The sequence below is a fragment of the Hyperoodon ampullatus genome (assembly GCF_949752795.1).
Source record: "Hyperoodon ampullatus genome assembly, chromosome: 18".
NCBI lineage: Eukaryota > Metazoa > Chordata > Mammalia > Artiodactyla > Ziphiidae > Hyperoodon > Hyperoodon ampullatus.
Window position 1 is genome coordinate 29,414,298 of NC_136931.1, and position 20,665 is coordinate 29,434,962.

At 56.5% G+C, this 20,665-nt stretch overlaps 1 protein-coding gene across 1 annotated transcript; it reads left to right on the forward strand.

Annotated features, from left to right (window-relative positions):
* Positions 1-12,174: 12,174 nt before the first annotated feature.
* LOC307066354 (metallothionein-1E) lies at positions 12,175-19,129 on the forward strand (the record flags this gene model as incomplete). Its single annotated transcript, XM_079723486.1, has 3 exons — positions 12,175-12,202; positions 18,267-18,332; positions 19,038-19,129. 3 exons carry the CDS (start codon positions 12,175-12,177, stop codon positions 19,127-19,129), a joined length of 186 nt encoding a protein of 61 aa, XP_079579612.1.
* Positions 19,130-20,665: the final 1,536 nt, after the last annotated feature.

Consider the following 20,665-nt stretch of genomic DNA (forward strand, 5'->3'; position numbering starts at 1 on the left):
CTGCTACCCCTGAGAGCTCCCTGTGGTGAGTTGGCTCTGAATCTTTGGAAGTTCCTTTAGGTCAGGCTGAACGCTGCCTTCAAAATCCAGCCCTTGGCTACTGGAAACCACAAAGTGACTAGGAATTTGTAGGTAATGCCCAGCCACTTCCCAACAAGAGGCAGAGTACCTGGAAATTGGTTCCAGATGAAGGACTTCATGTCTGCCTGTGCAGGGTAGTGTCAGATTCTGCATTTACAACGTGGTGGTGGTATTTACTAGGAAGGAGTGAGGCGCTGAGTGACCTGTAAATAATGGCGAGAGCTGGTCCTCCTGACAACTTCTGGAGGGATTTGCTATTTGATGGAAAGTCAAAGAGAAAGACGAGTCACGTGGCCCAAGTGTCAGGACCACACTCACCCACAGGTGTCCTGTGTGAAGAGGGGATTTCAGGAGCCAGCCTGTGCTGGGTGCGTGGGTGCTGGTGTCAGGCAGTCTTGGTTCACAGACCACAGTGGCCCTTACCAGCCGCGTATCCTAAATGAGTCGCTCGACCTCTCTAAGTCTCCATTTCCTATAAAAAGGAGATGATATCCCTGTGTGGTATTGAGAGTGGCCTAGCTCCTCACTAGGGCTTAATAAACTCTGTCTATTAGGATGCTTCTGTTCACAGTGACTTTACTGGGACACAATCTTGCTGAATTCCAACAAGCTCTTGGGGAAAGGCTCATGGTTTTGCAAGCATCACTCCAGGCTGGAGGTTAAGGTTTGATTGCAAATTTACTGATCCACTGGCAGGGGGAGTGTGGATGCCCTGCAATAGCCCCCCCCCCCCCCCAGGATAAAATGCTGCCACACCATTTGGAGAAACACAAAATCAATGCCCACCCTTCCTATCACTTGATCTATATTGAACCAGTAACACAGTGAACCTGCAGGGGCTGGAATGATTGCGCCAGCTACCCAGAGTTTCAGCAACCTGCCTAAGGGCACACAGATCATATTCAGAGGTCTGAAGCTATAGCAAGGCTGTCTCACCTCCTTGCCAAAGGTCGCTGATTAGGAGGTCACTGAAGGCTGAGTCCTGCCTATCATTACTCAGAGCTGGAAGTGTCCTTTCAGACAGTCTAGTTGTGCTTCTGGCTGCAGAGATGGGAGACTAAAGTCCAGAGAGGTCACAGAGCTATGCAGAGGGATGTGACTGCCTGCTCAGTGCCCTTCCCACTGCTGAATACTGAAAGGGAAATAACCACTTGTCATGCTTTGCTATTTAATGCCAGGTCTGCCCATCACTTACAATGATCCCTTCCACGGGGTGGGATCTCATCCTTTGGGAACCTCCATCCTGGTGCAGGGTGGACTGGCTAGGATCAGGAAATCCCCTGCCAAGTTTAGGCCAGGAGCACAGGGACAAGTGTGCCCATCCATCCATTCAGTAGTGCAGAAAAGAAGGAAGGATGGGAGGCAGAGGCCTGAGTTGGTCGCGGTGCTCTTACGGAGAAACGTTAGAGAAACGCTGCCTAAGGACCATCGTGGGGACCAGGACAGGAAATGGTGGGGGAAGAGGGAGTCGGAGGATTGGTGGTGAAGGTCACATCCACCGCCGCTCTCTGCACACAACTCCCAGGATCCAGCCATGCCTGGGACGGGAGCGCGAGACTAGGGTTGCACACGGGCTCCGGAAAGGGGGAACCTGAAGACAACAGCGCGGGGGCCGGTGGTGGGGAAGACAGCGAGGATACAGAGGCTGGCTTGCTGGAAAATCCCGGAACAAGGTGGCTGCCGCCCTCGGGAAAATCGGGAGGGGCGGACAGGGAGGCTAGGACACCGCGCACCTCCTGGCAAACAGTCCCTACCGGCGAGCAGGCACCAAATACGGCTCTCCGTGCGCAGAGCGGACCCACGTACACTGGGAGAATCCTGTCTCGGCCCCAGGGGTTGCTCACGGCCGGGCCCCCGGCGCTGCGGGCGGGGCGGGCGCAGATCCGCGGGGCGGGCGCAGATCCGCGGGGCGGGTGCAAGGAGGGGGTGGGACCTCTGCGCCCGGGCCGCCTCCTCTGGGTACAAACACTGCAAGCAGGCTCCTAGGCTCGACACGCCTCCCACCAGCTCACGGGCCTCTTGGCCGCTTGCTTTCTACCCCCGGCCTCGCCTTGGCTCCAAATGGACCCCAACTGCTCCTCCCCACTGGTAAGGAACCCCTGGCTCTGGGCCTTGGATGCCCGCTTCTCAGCCCAGGACACAGTGTCCCTGGGGTTAGACGAGGAAGAAGTTTCAATTTGAGCACAAGTGGACGGCCACGGTTCACCCAGTGCTTTCTTCCCAGCCAGGGCAGCGACAGCATTTTTTTAATCTATTTTTTGTTTTTTGTTTTTTGGCTGTACCACTCAGCTTGTGGGAGCTTAGTTCCCTGACCGGGGACGGAACCCAGACACTAGGAAGTGAGAGCGCTGTCCCCTAACCACTATATCGCCAGAGAGTTCCAGCCTCTATTTTTGAATGGGGAGTACAGAGGCTCAAGACTGACTTTGTTGAGGTCACCCAGCAGGTCACGGAATTGCTAGACCCAGGGTTTGGAGGAGGCCTCGGAGCTGCCAGGACTTGATGGGAGGAGGGGACACTGCCTCTTTGGGGTTCACGCCATGGGCCCTGGCCCCCGGCCCCAGTCAGCCTGGGCTGGGTCTGGAGCCTGGGACCTTTCCTGTGGAGTCCCATCAGGAGGGGACCTACTCTCCTTGGACCAGAAGACACGAGCTGGGGCTTCTCTATCCGCCTGAGTGGACACGAGCTCCCAGGGCCGCGTCCTGACGGAGGAGGAGGGCTCAGGGAGGCATTGCTGACCGTCTGCTGTAGCTCCTGCATCCCTCTCCCTGCTCACTGCTGGCCTTTCCCTTCCTGGCAGGCGGCTCCTGCAGCTGCGCTGGCTCCTGCACCTGCAAGGCCTGCAGATGCACCTCCTGCAAGAAGAGTGAGTGTGCGGGGCCTTCTCTGGCAATGCGGGGTGTGGGCTGAGTGCGAGGAGGGAGCCCAGAGCTCAGCAGGCAGGAGCAGGACAGGGACCAAACTTCCCGGCACCCCCCTCACCAGGAAGGGATTCCCAGTCAGAGCTGGAATCGCCTTCGACGTGACCGAGACCCAGGCGCGCACTAGAGAACAGGGAGACTGAGGCCCAGATGGGTCACCAACAAACAACCTCAGACCTGTCACTAGAACTAGTCCTCCTCCCTCCTGAGTCACGCTTCTGAATCCTCCCAGGGACTGAAGCACTGTAGGGACATGAACGAGTGACCCTGTGTGGCTTCTCGGACCTGGTGCAGCCCCTTCCTGTCGAAGCAGCCCAGAGCCTCCCTATCCCGAGCGGGAGCTGCTCTGTGAGGGGTTTGCCTCCACTTTGATCCTGAGGACGTGGCTCACATCACTGGTGGTGCTGGGGGCTGGCTTTGTCTTGTCCCCAGAGGCCCTGCTCAGTGTCTCTCCAAGGCGCTGTGCCCTGTCCCGGGCACAGATGGGGCAGGCAACCTGAACCTAGTGCCTGAGAGCAATTATCTCAGGACAGAGGACACCATCGTAAACTCAGGGTCTGGGCCTGAGGGCGGCTGGGGCCAGGCCTGCTGTTGGGAAGGGTGGTTGCGGACAACGCGTGGTCCGACTGCACGCTGCCCTTGCCTCCCCAGGCTGCTGCTCCTGCTGCCCCGTGGGCTGCGCCAAGTGTGCCCAGGGCTGCGTCTGCAAAGGGGCCTCGGACAAGTGCAGCTGCTGTGCCTGATGTCGCGGAGAGCCTGCCCCGGGTGTCAACAGAGCAACCAGGACAAACCTGCATTTTACCGTTTTTCATACAAGCGGACCTGACGCTACATTCCTTTTTCTGTGAAGTATGTGAGTTGTAATAAAAGTTGTTGACTTTATTCTGGCTCTGTCTTCCTTTGTCTGTCTTGAACAAAGAGACGCCGTGCCCATCAGGGCTGGCGTGGGGAACTGGACTGGACGTGCAGAGACCTCGGCTCTGGACCAAAGAGTACCCCCCCACCCCCCAAAACACACGCACACGGAGCGTCTTAGCCCCTTAGGTTAAGTTGAGCTTCAGTTTCTCAGCTCCAAATGAAAGCCTCGCCAGATGACATAGGGCACTGGACACACAGAGGACACACTCCCTCTATTCCCCTTACGAGTATGGATTGCAGAGAACGTTGTCCATTTCTCATTTTCCTTCTCTGGGGGCCCCTGCCAAACTCAGTCCTCGGTGATGAGAGCCTGGAAAAGTACCCAGAGGGGATGGAATCCCACACCCCTCTTGTTTGACTTCTACACGGGACTGGCGTCTAAAACACCCTGGAAAGACCTATTTGTATTTTCGGCCACAGTTTTAACCCTGGTCAGTAAAAAGAATCGCTAAGATAAAATGTAAAAGGACACTATATGTGACACCCATTTTTCCCTTCAACACGTCAAATCACCTTCATACGTGGAGGAGCAATTCTGAAAGCTGGACGCTTTCATATGCTGCACTTACATGGAAGGTGTGCCCGAGTCCTGGGAACGCTTCACAGATGCCCCACTGTGCGGACCACACACGCCCGGAGCAGCTCTGCCCCCTGCCTCCCCACAGGGAACATCAGTCTTGGCTTGCCTAGGGCTACTGACAGGACACTCGCCACCCGTGACAGCTCCCTGCAGGGCCTTGGCTCTGAATCTTCGCAAGGTCCTCCCTAGATCAGGCTGACATCTTCCCTTCCCTCAAATGCAGCCCGTGGCTACTTGACACCCCGATAGTGATTTGAATTTGGTGGGAATTTCCCAGCTGTTTCCCTGAGACTTGCTTTCAGAAGAAGGACTTCATGTGTTCCTCTGCAGAGTGATGGTGGTGCTGCAGTGCGGAGGGCCTGGTGCTGTTTATTAGCAAGAAGTGTGTGCTGAGGGAACAGGTAATATAGTTCAGGTGTTGCGCCCCCTGGCGGTCTGGGGAGGGAATTCCTAGTTGATGGGCACTCGGAGAGAAAGAGGAGACACGTGGCTCAGAAGTCAGGAGCAAGATTGCCCACAGGTGCCCTGTGTGAAGGGGGCATTTCAGGAGCCGGCCCGTTCTGCGTGCGTGGGTGTTGGTGTCAGGCACTCGGGTTCACAGCCAGCATGCCACTTCCTGACCTGGCAAGTCACTGATACTCTCTGAGATTTCATTTCCTCCTTTCGATAAAAAAGATTAATTTCAATGAGGGGGAATTAGCCAGATAGTGGCCTGGCTCCTAGCTCGGGCTTCCCGAACGGTGTCCTTTATGATCGCTCTCTCCACACTGACATTTGTGCACAGAGAATCCTTGAGCTCCCAACAAGCTCCTGGAGAAAGGCTCCCTGGTTTGCAAGCAAGCTCATGGTGAGGGCAGAGGTGGATAGGAACCTTGCTTATCCAGTGCCAGAGGGCGTAGGGATGTTCTCCAACAAGCCCCATGGAACGAGTCACCGCCACAGCATTTGCACAGACTCAGTGAACCTGCAAGGTCTGGAGTGATGGTGCCAATTGCAGAGGGGTTAAGCAACTTACCCAAGGGCACACAGCCTATACTCAGAGGACTACACCTACACCACAGCTGTCTCACCTCCCGGCCACATGGGGCCGGTTATGACATCACTGGAGGCTGAATCCGGCCTCTCCTTTTTCAGGGCTGCAAGGGTCTTCGGAGACAGTCCAGCTGTGCTCCTGGCTGCAGAGGTGGGAGGCTGAAGCCCACAGAGGTCACAGAGCTGTGCAGAGGGCTCTGACTGCCAGCTCAGGGCTTTCCCACTGCTGCCTCTGTGCCAGGTGTTCAGTGTTCTCACCTTTCATGGGATGACATGGTGTCCGGTTGGGCGGGGGGCTGCAGTCAGCCTGCAGGAGGGCCAGTCCCATCTGTGTCACACATAGCCCTGTGACATAACCTCTCTCTGGCTCAGTCTCCTCTGCTCTAAAGGGCAAAATAACAGTGTCTGGCTCTCGGGATTACAGAATTGAATACATGCAAAGAAGGTCAGAACATACTGGGCACTCAGGGAGTAATCTATCGTACCACCGATTCATTTATTTATCTCTTTATTTATTTGTTATCATTAGCCTAGGAGACATTGTCCTCCTTCCAGACACGCAAGCAAGGATGGTGTGTTTAGCTCTGTGCTCTGGGCCGTCCTCATCAACCCTGTGAGCCTGGGACCAGTTCCCCTGAGAGGGTTATCCTGCCTTCACGCAAAGAGCCGTTGACACTACAGGTAGAAAGCCGTGAGTAACACAGTCGGTGTCCTCCTAACACATACAGAAGGATCCTGCCATTTCTGCTGTCACCTGCATCAGGATTTCCTTACCATTCTCTTTTCAGCGATTTTTCGAAATATGTTATACCAAAAGAAACCTCTTGAGCACTACTGAAGGAGAGAGTCAGAAGGTAGCCACAAAGTCATAAATCCATTCCTATTCTGTCACTCTGGTCGCCCCCAGGATTGAGCTGGACATGGTAGAGACGGGCTGAGGACACAGCTCTGCGCCAAAGGGGAGCTTTCTCACTGACTCCCTCTCTCAGCTGCGAAGCGACAAAAGCACAGAAGCAGGGCACCACTCCCCAGCACCGTGTGCCTGCCTCCGGAGCCTCCTTGTACTGTAGGTACTTTGGCCTTTGGGAAACGGGCTCCTGACTAGGATCTCCCTTCCCGGTTGGTGTGACAGTTCAAAGAGCAAAAGTGATTAACAAGGCTTGGCCTGGACTCCACGGTGAGTAACTGTCGGGACTACTCAAAGGGAACTATCCACTTGTCTCGCTTTGTTATTTAACGCCAGGGCTGCCTATCACCTACAATGACGCCGTCCCTGGGGAGCATCCCATGATTAGGGAACCTCCACCCTGGCGTGGGGTGGACCGGCTACAGTGAGGAGCCCCCCTGGAAAGTTTAGGCAAAGAAGCCCCCGCCGAAATGAGCCATGATCCCTCCAGGAAAGGAAAACACAAGTGAGGAGGACTAGCGGCTGAAGGCAATGTTCACCGCGCTGCCGTTCCAGGAGACGGCACCGGAAACGTGCTTCCAAAGGACCGTGGTGGGGACCGGGGCTGGCAACGCCTGGGGACACATGGGCTGGGCGAAACGGTGGTGAGGGTCACATACGCCTGCCGTCTCTGACACCGCTCCCCGGCTCCAGCCAAGCCAGGGACACGAGCGGGAGGCGGGGGCTGTTCTCAGGCTGCAGGAAACGGCGACCCGCAGGCCGGCGGCGCGGGGCCCGGGGCGGGGAAGACCGGAGGACGCGGGAGCTGGATTCCTGCACAACCCGCCAACAGGGTGGCTGCTCCCGTCGGGCACATTGGGAAGGGGCGGCCAGGGGGCTGGGACACCGCTTACCGCACGGCACCCGGTTCCTCCGCTCCAGCCGGCACCGAAGTGGAATCGTGCGCTCGGCCCCGCCTGTTGCTCACAGCCCGGCCCAGGGCGCTGAGGGCGCTGCGGACGGCGCGGGCGCGGGCGCGGGCGCGGACCCGCGGGGCGCGTGCAAGGCGGGGGCGGGGCCTCTGCGCCCGGGCCGCCTCCTCGGCCTATAACTGAGCCCCCGGGCTCCTCGCTCCCACACGGCCCCCACCGGACCCGTGCAGCCGCTTCGCCCCTTGCTTTGGACCTCGGGCCTCACTTCTCCTCCAGATGGACCCCAAGTGCTCCTGCCCCACTGGTAAGGGAGCCCTGGCTTTGAGCCTTAGGATGCCCCCTTCCCAGGCACAGGACGACAAGGGAGGGTTTTGAGTTTGAGCTCAGGAGGACTCCTGTCACGGGTCCGGGGCTTTCTTGGGAGCCAGGCCCCTGGGAGCAGGTCAGTCTCCCTTTGCCTCTCTGTTAACACTGAGGTCACGGGGGCTCCAGGCTGTCCTGATTGAGGTCACCCAGCTGGTCAGGGGATTGCTAGACCGGGACCCAGTGTTTGGAGGAGGCCTCGGAGCTGCCAGGACTGGATGGGAGGAGGGGACACTGCCTCTTTGGGGTTCAGGCCATGGGCCCTGGCCCCCGGCCCCAGTCACCCTGGGCTGGGTCTGGAGCCTGGGACCTTCCCTGTGGAGTCCCATCAGGAGGGGACCTACTCTCCTTGGACCAGAAGAGACGAGCTGGGGCTTCTCTATCCGCCTGAGTGGACACGAGCTCCCAGGACTGGGTCCTGACGGAGGAGGGCTCAGGGAGGCATTGCTGACCGTCTGCTGTAGCTCCTGCATCCCTCTCCCTGCTCACTGCTGGCCTTTCCCTTCCTGGCAGGCGGCTCCTGCAGCTGCGCTGGCTCCTGCACCTGCAAGGCCTGCAGATGCACGTCCTGCAAGAAGAGTGAGTGTGCGGGGCCTTCTCTGGCAATGCGGGGTGTGGGCTGAGTGCGAGGAGGGAGCCCAGAGCTCAGCAGGCAGGAGCAGGAGAGAGACCAAACTTCCCGGCACCCTCCTCACCAGAAAGGGATTCCCAATCAGAGCTGGAATCGCCTTCGACGTGACCGAGACCCAGGCGCGCACTAGAGAACAGGGAGACTGAGGCCCAGACGGGTCACCAACAAACAACCTCAGACCTGTCACTAGAACTAGTCCTCCTGCCTCCTGAGGCCCGCTTCTGAATCCTCCCAGGGACTGAAGCACTGTAGGGACATGAGCGAGTGACCCTGTGTGGCTTCTCGGACCTGGTGCAGCCCCTTCCTGTCGAAGCAACCCAGAGCTTCCCTATCCCGAGCGGGAGCTACTCTGTGAGGGGTTTGCCTCCACTTTGATCCTGAGGACGTGGCTCACATCACTGGTGGTGCTGGGGGCCGGCTTTCTCTTGCCCCAGAGGCCCTGCTCACTGTCTGTCCAAGGCGCTGTGCCCTGTCCTGGGCACAGATGGGGCAGGCAACCTGAACCTAGTGCCTGAGAGCAATTATCTCAGGACAGAGGACACCATCGTAAACTCAGGGTCTGGGCCTGAGGGCGGCTGGGGCCAGGCCTGGTGTTGGGAAGGGTGGTTGTGGACAACGCGTGGTCCGACTGCACGCTGCCCTTGCCTCCCCAGGCTGCTGCTCCTGCTGCCCCGTGGGCTGCGCCAAGTGTGCCCAGGGCTGCGTCTGCAAAGGGGCCTCGGACAAGTGCAGCTGCTGTGCCTGATGTCGCGGAGAGCCTGCCCCAGGTGTCAATGGAGGACCACGGGCCGACCTGTGTTTTTATACAACTCTGACTTGATTGCTACATTCCCTTTCCTATGAAATATGTGAGTTGTAATAAAAGCTGTTGACACTCTTCCGACTCGGCTCTTTTTTCTGTGCATTGGGAATAAGGGCTCCTGCCCTACACCAGGGCTGGTGTAGGAGACTGGATGAGAAGTGCAGAGACTTGGGTACTGGAACAAAATGTGAGTCCCTCACAAACTGAGTGCCTAAGACAAGCCACACTCCCTCACTGGGTTCATCTTCCGTAAAATGGAAGAGCATTAGACCAGATGCTCTAAGGGTGTTGAGCAGATACAAGGTCCCCTCCATTCTCATGGCAAGGGTTCGTGGCATGGCAAGGGTTGGTGACTTCTCCATGCCTCATTTCCCATCCTCTGATTTCCCTGGCTAACTTCACGTCCTCATAGATTTTAGGCTTCATAGACTCTAAAGAAGTTGGAATCACACCTCCAGTTACCTGAATCCCTACCTGGAAGTCTCAAACTCCCTGCACTGAAAGATGTGTGAATTTTCTAGCTGTGGTTTTTATTTTCTAACGTCACAAACCTAAACTTTGGTAAAATAAAATTAAGTGAACTACTAAGAAAAATTTCAAAGGACACAAAATACAAAACCCAATTGTTGATTCAATAAATTTGAATAAATGTATGAGGATCAGAGTAGTACAGGAAAAATTTAAAAAGTAAAAACATGTTTGTTCACCTGAAACTAACACAATATTGTAAATCAGCTACACTTCAATTATTAAAAAAAAAACCATGAGTTCATCAAAGGAGTATGTTGAACACGGAAAACACTTTCAAACGCCCCACTGTGTGGATCACCCACACCTGAAGTAGCTCTTCCCACCATCCCCACAGGGAACATCCGTCTCGGCTGGCCCAGTGCCAGTGAGAGGACACCTGCTACCCCTGAGAGCTCCCTGTGGTGAGTTGGCTCTGAATCTTTGGAAGTTCCTTTAGGTCAGGCTGAACGCTGCCTTCAAAATCCAGCCCTTGGCTACTGGAAACCACAAAGTGACTAGGAATTTGTAGGTAATGCCCAGCCACTTCCCAACAAGAGGCAGAGTACCTGGAAATTGGTTCCAGATGAAGGACTTCATGTCTGCCTGTGCAGGGTAGTGTCAGATTCTGCATTTACAACGTGGTGGTGGTATTTACTAGGAAGGAGTGAGGCGCTGAGTGACCTGTAAATAATGGCGAGAGCTGGTCCTCCTGACAACTTCTGGAGCGATTTGCTATTTGATGGAAAGTCAAAGAGAAAGACGAGTCACGTGGCCCAAGTGTCAGGACCACACTCACCCACAGGTGTCCTGTGTGAAGAGGGGATTTCAGGAGCCAGCCTGTGCTGGGTGCGTGGGTGCTGGTGTCAGGCAGTCTTGGTTCACAGACCACAGTGGCCCTTACCAGCCGCGTATCCTAAATGAGTCGCTCGACCTCTCTAAGTCTCCATTTCCTATAAAAAGGAGATGATATCCCTGTGTGGTATTGAGAGTGGCCTAGCTCCTCACTAGGGCTTAATAAACTCTGTCTATTAGGATGCTTCTGTTCACAGTGACTTTACTGGGACACAATCTTGCTGAATTCCAACAAGCTCTTGGGGAAAGGCTCATGGTTTTGCAAGCATCACTCCAGGCTGGAGGTTAAGGTTTGATTGCAAATTTACTGATCCACTGGCAGGGGGAGTGTGGATGCCCTGCAATAGCCCCCCCCCCCCCAGGATAAAATGCTGCCACACCATTTGGAGAAACACAAAATCAATGCCCACCCTTCCTATCACTTGATCTATATTGAACCAGTAACACAGTGAACCTGCAGGGGCTGGAATGATTGCGCCAGCTACCCAGAGTTTCAGCAACCTGCCTAAGGGCACACAGATCATATTCAGAGGTCTGAAGCTATAGCAAGGCTGTCTCACCTCCTTGCCAAAGGTCGCTGATTAGGAGGTCACTGAAGGCTGAGTCCTGCCTATCATTACTCAGAGCTGGAAGTGTCCTTTCAGACAGTCTAGTTGTGCTTCTGGCTGCAGAGATGGGAGACTAAAGTCCAGAGAGGTCACAGAGCTATGCAGAGGGATGTGACTGCCTGCTCAGTGCCCTTCCCACTGCTGAATACTGAAAGGGAAATAACCACTTGTCATGCTTTGCTATTTAATGCCAGGTCTGCCCATCACTTACAATGATCCCTTCCACGGGGTGGGATCTCATCCTTTGGGAACCTCCATCCTGGTGCAGGGTGGACTGGCTAGGATCAGGAAATCCCCTGCCAAGTTTAGGCCAGGAGCACAGGGACAAGTGTGCCCATCCATCCATTCAGTAGTGCAGAAAAGAAGGAAGGATGGGAGGCAGAGGCCTGAGTTGGTCGCGGTGCTCTTACGGAGAAACGTTAGAGAAACGCTGCCTAAGGACCATCGTGGGGACCAGGACAGGAAATGGTGGGGGAAGAGGGAGTCGGAGGATTGGTGGTGAAGGTCACATCCACCGCCGCTCTCTGCACACAACTCCCAGGATCCAGCCATGCCTGGGACGGGAGCGCGAGACTAGGGTTGCACACGGGCTCCGGAAAGGGGGAACCTGAAGACAACAGCGCGGGGGCCGGTGGTGGGGAAGACAGCGAGGATACAGAGGCTGGCTTGCTGGAAAATCCCGGAACAAGGTGGCTGCCGCCCTCGGGAAAATCGGGAGGGGCGGACAGGGAGGCTAGGACACCGCGCACCTCCTGGCAAACAGTCCCTACCGGCGAGCAGGCACCAAATACGGCTCTCCGTGCGCAGAGCGGACCCACGTACACTGGGAGAATCCTGTCTCGGCCCCAGGGGTTGCTCACGGCCGGGCCCCCGGCGCTGCGGGCGGGGCGGGCGCAGATCCGCGGGGCGGGTGCAAGGAGGGGGTGGGACCTCTGCGCCCGGGCCGCCTCCTCTGGGTACAAACACTGCAAGCAGGCTCCTAGGCTCGACACGCCTCCCACCAGCTCACGGGCCTCTTGGCCGCTTGCTTTCTACCCCCGGCCTCGCCTTGGCTCCAAATGGACCCCAACTGCTCCTGCCCCACTGGTAAGGAACCCCTGGCTCTGGGCCTTGGATGCCCGCTTCTCAGCCCAGGACACAGTGTCCCTGGGGTTAGATGAGGAAGAAGTTTCAATTTGAGCACAAGTGGACGGCCACGGTTCACCCAGTGCTTTCTTCCCAGCCAGGGCAGCGACAGCATTTTTTTAATCTATTTTTTGTTTTTTGTTTTTTGGCTGTACCACTCAGCTTGTGGGAGCTTAGTTCCCTGACCGGGGACGGAACCCAGACACTAGGAAGTGAGAGCGCTGTCCCCTAACCACTAGATCGCCAGAGAGTTCCAGCCTCTATTTTTGAATGGGGAGTACAGAGGCTCAAGACTGCCTTTGTTGAGGTCACCCAGCAGGTCACGGAATTGCTAGACCCAGGGTTTGGAGGAGGCCTCGGAGCTGCCAGGACTTGATGGGAGGAGGGGACACTGCCTCTTTGGGGTTCACGCCATGGGCCCTGGCCCCCGGCCCCAGTCAGCCTGGGCTGGGTCTGGAGCCTGGGACCTTCCCTGTGGAGTCCCATCAGGAGGGGACCTACTCTCCTTGGACCAGAAGACACGAGCTGGGGCTTCTCTATCCGCCTGAGTGGACACGAGCTCCCAGGGCCGCGTCCTGACGGAGGAGGAGGGCTCAGGGAGGCATTGCTGACCGTCTGCTGTAGCTCCTGCATCCCTCTCCCTGCTCACTGCTGGCCTTTCCCTTCCTGGCAGGCGGCTCCTGCAGCTGCGCTGGCTCCTGCACCTGCAAGGCCTGCAGATGCACCTCCTGCAAGAAGAGTGAGTGTGCGGGGCCTTCTCTGGCAATGCGGGGTGTGGGCTGAGTGCGAGGAGGGAGCCCAGAGCTCAGCAGGCAGGAGCAGGACAGTGACCAAACTTCCCGGCACCCCCCTCACCAGGAAGGGATTCCCAGTCAGAGCTGGAATCGCCTTCGACATGACCGAGACCCAGGCGCGCACTAGAGAACAGGGAGACTGAGGCCCAGACGGGTCACCAACAAACAACCTCAGACCTGTCACTAGAACTAGTCCTCCTCCCTCCTGAGTCACGCTTCTGAATCCTCCCAGGGACTGAAGCACTGTAGGGACATGAACGAGTGACCCTGTGTGGCTTCTCGGACCTGGTGCAGCCCCTTCCTGTCGAAGCAGCCCAGAGCCTCCCTATCCCGAGCGGGAGCTGCTCTGTGAGGGGTTTGCCTCCACTTTGATCCTGAGGACGTGGCTCACATCACTGGTGGTGCTGGGGGCTGGCTTTGTCTTGTCCCCAGAGGCCCTGCTCAGTGTCTCTCCAAGGCGCTGTGCCCTGTCCCGGGCACAGATGGGGCAGGCAACCTGAACCTAGTGCCTGAGAGCAATTATCTCAGGACAGAGGACACCATCGTAAACTCAGGGTCTGGGCCTGAGGGCGGCTGGGGCCAGGCCTGCTGTTGGGAAGGGTGGTTGCGGACAACGCGTGGTCCAACTGCACGCTGCCCTTGCCTCCCCAGGCTGCTGCTCCTGCTGCCCCGTGGGCTGCGCCAAGTGTGCCCAGGGCTGCGTCTGCAAAGGGGCCTCGGACAAGTGCAGCTGCTGTGCCTGATGTCGCGGAGAGCCTGCCCCGGGTGTCAACAGAGCAACCAGGACAAACCTGCATTTTACCGTTTTTCATACAAGCGGACCTGACGCTACATTCCTTTTTCTGTGAAATATGTGAGTTGTAATAAAAGTTGTTGACTTTATTCTGGCTCTGTCTTCCTTTGTCTGTCTTGAACAAAGAGACGCCGTGCCCATCAGGGCTGGCGTGGGGAACTGGACTGGACGTGCAGAGACCTCGGCTCTGGACCAAAGAGTACCCCCCCACCCCCCAAAACACACGCACACGGAGCGTCTTAGCCCCTTAGGTTAAGTTGAGCTTCAGTTTCTCAGCTCCAAATGAAAGCCTCGCCAGATGACATAGGGCACTGGACACACAGAGGACACACTCCCTCTATTCCCCTTACGAGTATGGATTGCAGAGAACGTTGTCCATTTCTCATTTTCCTTCTCTGGGGGCCCCTGCCAAACTCAGTCCTCGGTGATGAGAGCCTGGAAAAGTACCCAGAGGGGATGGAATCCCACACCCCTCTTGTTTGACTTCTACACGGGACTGGCGTCTAAAACACCCTGGAAAGACCTATTTGTATTTTCGGCCACAGTTTTAACCCTGGTCAGTAAAAAGAATCGCTAAGATAAAATGTAAAAGGACACTATATGTGACACCCATTTTTCCCTTCAACACGTCAAATCACCCTCATACGTGGAGGAGCAATTCTGAAAGCTGGACGCTTTCATATGCTGCACTTACATGGAAGGTGTGCCCGAGTCCTGGGAACGCTTCACAGATGCCCCACTGTGCGGACCACACACGCCCGGAGCAGCTCTGCCCCCTGCCTCCCCACAGGGAACATCAGTCTTGGCTTGCCCAGGGCTACTGACAGGACACTCGCCACCCGTGACAGCTCCCTGCAGGGCCTTGGCTCTGAATCTTCGCAAGGTCCTCCCTAGATCAGGCTGACATCTTCCCTTCCCTCAAATGCAGCCCGTGGCTACTTGACACCCCGATAGTGATTTGAATTTGGTGGGAATTTCCCAGCTGTTTCCCTGAGACTTGCTTTCAGAAGAAGGACTTCATGTGTTCCTCTGCAGAGTGATGGTGGTGCTGCAGTGCGGAGGGCCTGGTGCTGTTTATTAGCAAGAAGTGTGTGCTGAGGGAACAGGTAATATAGTTCAGGTGTTGCGCCCCCTGGCGGTCTGGGGAGGGAATTCCTAGTTGATGGGCACTCGGAGAGAAAGAGGAGACACGTGGCTCAGAAGTCAGGAGCAAGATTGCCCACAGGTGCCCTGTGTGAAGGGGGGCATTTCGGGAGCCGGCCCGTTCTGCGTGCGTGGGTGTTGGTGTCAGGCACTCGGGTTCACAGCCAGCATGCCACTTCCTGACCTGGCAAGTCACTGATACTCTCTGAGATTTCATTTCCTCCTTTCGATAAAAAAGATTAATTTCAATGAGGGGGAATAAGCCAGATAGTGGCCTGGCTCCTAGCTCGGGCTTCCCGAACGGTGTCCTTTATGATCGCTCTCTCCACACTGACATTTGTGCACAGAGAATCCTTGAGCTCCCAACAAGCTCCTGGAGAAAGGCTCCCTGGTTTGCAAGCAAGCTCATGGTGAGGGCAGAGGTGGATAGGAACCTTGCTTATCCAGTGCCAGAGGGCGTAGGGATGTTCTCCAACAAGCCCCATGGAACGAGTCACCGCCACAGCATTTGCACAGACTCAGTGAACCTGCAAGGTCTGGAGTGATGGTGCCAATTGCAGAGAGGTTAAGCAACTTACCCAAGGGCACACAGCCTATGCTCAGAGGACTACACCTACACCACAGCTGTCTCACCTCCCGGCCACATGGGGCCGGTTATGACATCACTGGAGGCTGAATCCGGCCTCTCCTTTTTCAGGGCTGCAAGGGTCTTCGGAGACAGTCCAGCTGTGCTCCTGGCTGCAGAGGTGGGAGGCTGAAGCCCACAGAGGTCACAGAGCTGTGCAGAGGGCTCTGACTGCCAGCTCAGGGCTTTCCCACTGCTGCCTCTGTGCCAGGTGTTCAGTGTTCTCACCTTTCATGGGATGACATGGTGTCCGGTTGGGCGGGGGGCTGCAGTCAGCCTGCAGGAGGGCCAGTCCCATCTGTGTCACACATAGCCCTGTGACATAACCTCTCTCTGGCTCAGTCTCCTCTGCCCTAAAGGGCAAAATAACAGTGTCTGGCTCTCGGGATTACAGAATTGAATACATGCAAAGAAGGTCAGAACATACTGGGCACTCAGGGAGTAATCTATCGTACCACCGATTCATTTATTTATCTCTTTATTTATTTGTTATCATTAGCCTAGGAGACATTGTCCTCCTTCCAGACACGCAAGCAAGGATGGTGTGTTTAGCTCTGTGCTCTGGGCCGTCCTCATCAACCCTGTGAGCCTGGCACCAGTTCCCCTGAGAGGGTTATCCTGCCTTCACGCAAAGAGCCGTTGACACTACAGGTAGAAAGCCGTGAGTAACACAGTCGGTGTCCTCCTAACACATACAGAAGGATCCTGCCATTTCTGCTGTCACCTGCATCAGGATTTCCTTACCATTCTCTTTTCAGCGATTTTCCGAAATACGTTATACCAAAAGAAACCTCTTGAGCACTACGGAAGGAGAGAGTCAGAAGGTAGCCACAAAGTCATAAATCCATTCCTATTCTGTCACTCTGGTCGCCCCCAGGATTGAGCTGGACATGGTAGAGACGGGCTGAGGACACAGCTCTGGGCCAAAGGGGAGCTTTCTCACTGACTCCCTCTCTCAGCTGCGAAGCGACAAAAGCACAGAAGCAGGGCACCACTCCCCAGCACCGTGTGCCTGCCTCCGGAGCCTCCTTGTACTGTAGGTACTTTGGCCTTTGGGAAACGGGCTCCTGACTAGGATCTCCCTTCCCGGTTGGTGTGACAGTTCAAAGAGCAAAAGTGATTAACAAGGCTTGGCCTGGACTCCACGGTGAGTAACTGTCGGGACTACTCAAAGGGAACTATCCACTTGTCTCGCTTTGTTATTTAACGCCAGGGCTGCCTATCACCTACAATGACGCCGTCCCTGGGGAGCATCCCATGATTAGGGAACCTCCACCCTGGCGTGGGGTGGACCGGCTACAGTGAGGAGCCCCCCTGGAAAGTTTAGGCAAAGAAGCCCCCGCCGAAATGAGCCATGATCCCTCCAGGAAAGGAAAACACAAGTGAGGAGGACTAGCGGCTGAAGGCAATGTTCACCGCGCTGCCGTTCCAGGAGACGGCACCGGAAACGTGCTTCCAAAGGACCGTGGTGGGGACCGGGGCTGGCAACGCCTGGGGACACATGGGCTGGGCGAAACGGTGGTGAGGGTCACATACGCCTGCCGTCTCTGACACCGCTCCCCGGCTCCAGCCAAGCCAGGGACACGAGCGGGAGGCGGGGGCTGTTCTCAGGCTGCAGGAAACGGCGACCCGCAGGCCGGCGGCGCGGGGCCCGGGGCGGGGAAGACCGGAGGACGCGGGAGCTGGATTCCTGCACAACCCGCCAACAGGGTGGCTGCTCCCGTCGGGCACATTGGGAAGGGGCGGCCAGGGGGCTGGGACACCGCTTACCGCACGGCACCCGGTTCCTCCGCTCCAGCCGGCACCGAAGTGGAATCGTGCGCTCGGCCCCGCCTGTTGCTCACAGCCCGGCCCAGGGCGCTGAGGGCGCTGCGGACGGCGCGGGCGTGGGCGCGGGCGCGGGCGCGGACCCGCGGGGCGCGTGCAAGGCGGGGGCGGGGCCTCTGCGCCCGGGCCGCCTCCTCGGCCTATAACTGAGCCCCCGGGCTCCTCGCTCCCACACGGCCCCCACCGGACCCGTGCAGCCGCTTCGCCCCTTGCTTTGGACCTCGGGCCTCACTTCTCCTCCAGATGGACCCCAAGTGCTCCTGCCCCACTGGTAAGGGAGCCCTGGCTTTGAGCCTTAGGATGCCCCCTTCCCAGGCACAGGACGACAAGGGAGGGTTTTGAGTTTGAGCTCAGGAGGACTCCTGTCACGGGTCCGGGGCTTTCTTGGGAGCCAGGCCCCTGGGAGCAGGTCAGTCTCCCTTTGCCTCTCTGTTAACACTGAGGTCACGGGGGCTCCAGGCTGTCCTGATTGAGGTCACCCAGCTGGTCAGGGGATTGCTAGACCGGGACCCAGTGTTTGGAGGAGGCCTCGGAGCTGCCAGGACTGGATGGGAGGAGGGGACACTGCCTCTTTGGGGTTCAGGCCATGGGCCCTGGCCCCCGGCCCCAGTCACCCTGGGCTGGGTCTGGAGCCTGGGACCTTCCCTGTGGAGTCCCATCAGGAGGGGACCTACTCTCCTTGGACCAGAAGAGACGAGCTGGGGCTTCTCTATCCGCCTGAGTGGACACGAGCTCCCAGGACTGGGTCCTGACGGAGGAGGGCTCAGGGAGGCATTGCTGACCGTCTGCTGTAGCTCCTGCATCCCTCTCCCTGCTCACTGCTGGCCTTTCCCTTCCTGGCAGGCGGCTCCTGCAGCTGCGCTGGCTCCTGCACCTGCAAGGCCTGCAGATGCACGTCCTGCAAGAAGAGTGAGTGTGCGGGGCCTTCTCTGGGAATGCGGGGTGTGGGCTGAGTGCGAGGAGGGAGCCCAGAGCTCAGCAGGCAGGAGCAGGAGAGAGACCAAACTTCCCGGCACCCTCCTCACCAGAAAGGGATTCCCAATCAGAGCTGGAATCGCCTTCGACGTGACCGAGACCCAGGCGCGCACTAGAGAACAGGGAGACTGAGGCCCAGACGGGTCACCAACAAACAACCTCAGACCTGTCACTAGAACTAGTCCTCCTGCCTCCTGAGGCCCGCTTCTGAATCCTCCCAGGGACTGAAGCACTGTAGGGACATGAGCGAGTGACCCTGTGTGGCTTCTCGGACCTGGTGCAGCCCCTTCCTGTCGAAGCAACCCAGAGCTTCCCTATCCCGAGCGGGAGCTACTCTGTGAGGGGTTTGCCTCCACTTTGATCCTGAGGACGTGGCTCACATCACTGGTGGTGCTGGGGGCCGGCTTTCTCTTGCCCCAGAGGCCCTGCTCACTGTCTGTCCAAGGCGCTGTGCCCTGTCCTGGGCACAGATGGGGCAGGCAACCTGAACCTAGTGCCTGAGAGCAATTATCTCAGGACAGAGGACACCATCGTAAACTCAGGGTCTGGGCCTGAGGGCGGCTGGGGCCAGGCCTGCTGTTGGGAAGGGTGGTTGTGGACAACGCGTGGTCCGACTGCACGCTGCCCTTGCCTCCCCAGGCTGCTGCTCCTGCTGCCCCGTGGGCTGCGCCAAGTGTGCCCAGGGCTGCGTCTGCAAAGGGGCCTCGGACAAGTGCAGCTGCTGTGCCTGATGTCGCGGAGAGCCTGCCCCAGGTGTCAATGGAGGACCACGGGCCGACCTGTGTTTTTATACAACTCTGACTTGATTGCTACATTCCCTTTCCTATGAAATATGTGAGTTGTAATAAAAGCTGTTGACACTCTTCCGACTCGGCTCTTTTTTCTGTGCATTGGGAATAAGGGCTCCTGCCCTACACCAGGGCTGGTGTAGGAGACTGGATGAGAAGTGCAGAGACTTGGGTACTGGAACAAAATGTGAGTCCCTCACAAACTGAGTGCCTAAGACAAGCCACACTCCCTCACTGGGTTCATCTTCCGTAAAATGGAAGAGCATTAGACCAGATGCTCTAAGGGTGTTGAGCAGATACAAGGTCCCCTCCATTCTCATGGCAAGGGTTCGTGGCATGGCAAGGGTTGGTGACTTCTCCATGCCTCATTTCCCATCCTCTGATTTCCCTGGCTAACTTCACGTCCTCATAGATTTTAGGCTTCATAGACTCTAAAGAAGTTGGAATCACACCTCCAGTTACCTGAATCCCTACCTGGAAGTCTCAAACTCCCTGCACTGAAAGATGTGTGAATTTTCTAGCTGTGGTTTTTATTTTCTAACGTCACAAACCTAAACTTTGGTAAAATAAAATTAAGTGAACTACTAAGAAAAATTTCAAAGGACACAAAATACAAAACCCAATTGTTGATTCAATAAATTTGAATAAATGTATGAGGATCAGAGTAGTACAGGAAAAATTTAAAAAGTAAAAACATGTTTGTTCACCTGAAACTAACACAATATTGTAAATCAGCTACACTTCAATTATTAAAAAAAAAACCATGAGTTCATCAAAGGAGTATGTTGAACACAGAAAACACTTTCAAACGCCCCACTGTGTGGATCACCCACACCTGAAGTAGCTCTTCCCACCATCCCCACAGGGAACATCCGTCTCGGCTGGCCCAGTGCCAGTGAGAGGACACCTGCTACCCCTGAGAGCTCCCTGTGGTGAGTTGGCTCTGAATCTTTGGAAGTTCCTTTAGGTCAGGCTGAACGCTGCCTTCAAAATCCAGCCCTTGGCTACTGGAAACCACAAAGTGACTAGGAATTTGTAGGTAATGCCCAGCCACTTCCCAACAAGAGGCAGAGTACCTGGAAATTGGTTCCAGATGAAGGACTTCATGTCTGCCTGTGCAGGGTAGTGTCAGATTCTGCATTTACAACGTGGTGGTGGTATTTACTAGGAAGGAGTGAGGCGCTGAGTGACCTGTAAATAATGGCGAGAGCTGGTCCTCCTGACAACTTCTGGAGGGATTTGCTATTTGATGGAAAGTCAAAGAGAAAGACGAGTCACGTGGCCCAAGTGTCAGGACCACACTCACCCACAGGTGTCCTGTGTGAAGAGGGGATTTCAGGAGCCAGCCTGTGCTGGGTGCGTGGGTGCTGGTGTCAGGCAGTCTTGGTTCACAGACCACAGTGGCCCTTACCAGCCGCGTATCCTAAATGAGTCGCTCGACCTCTCTAAGTCTCCATTTCCTATAAAAAGGAGATGATA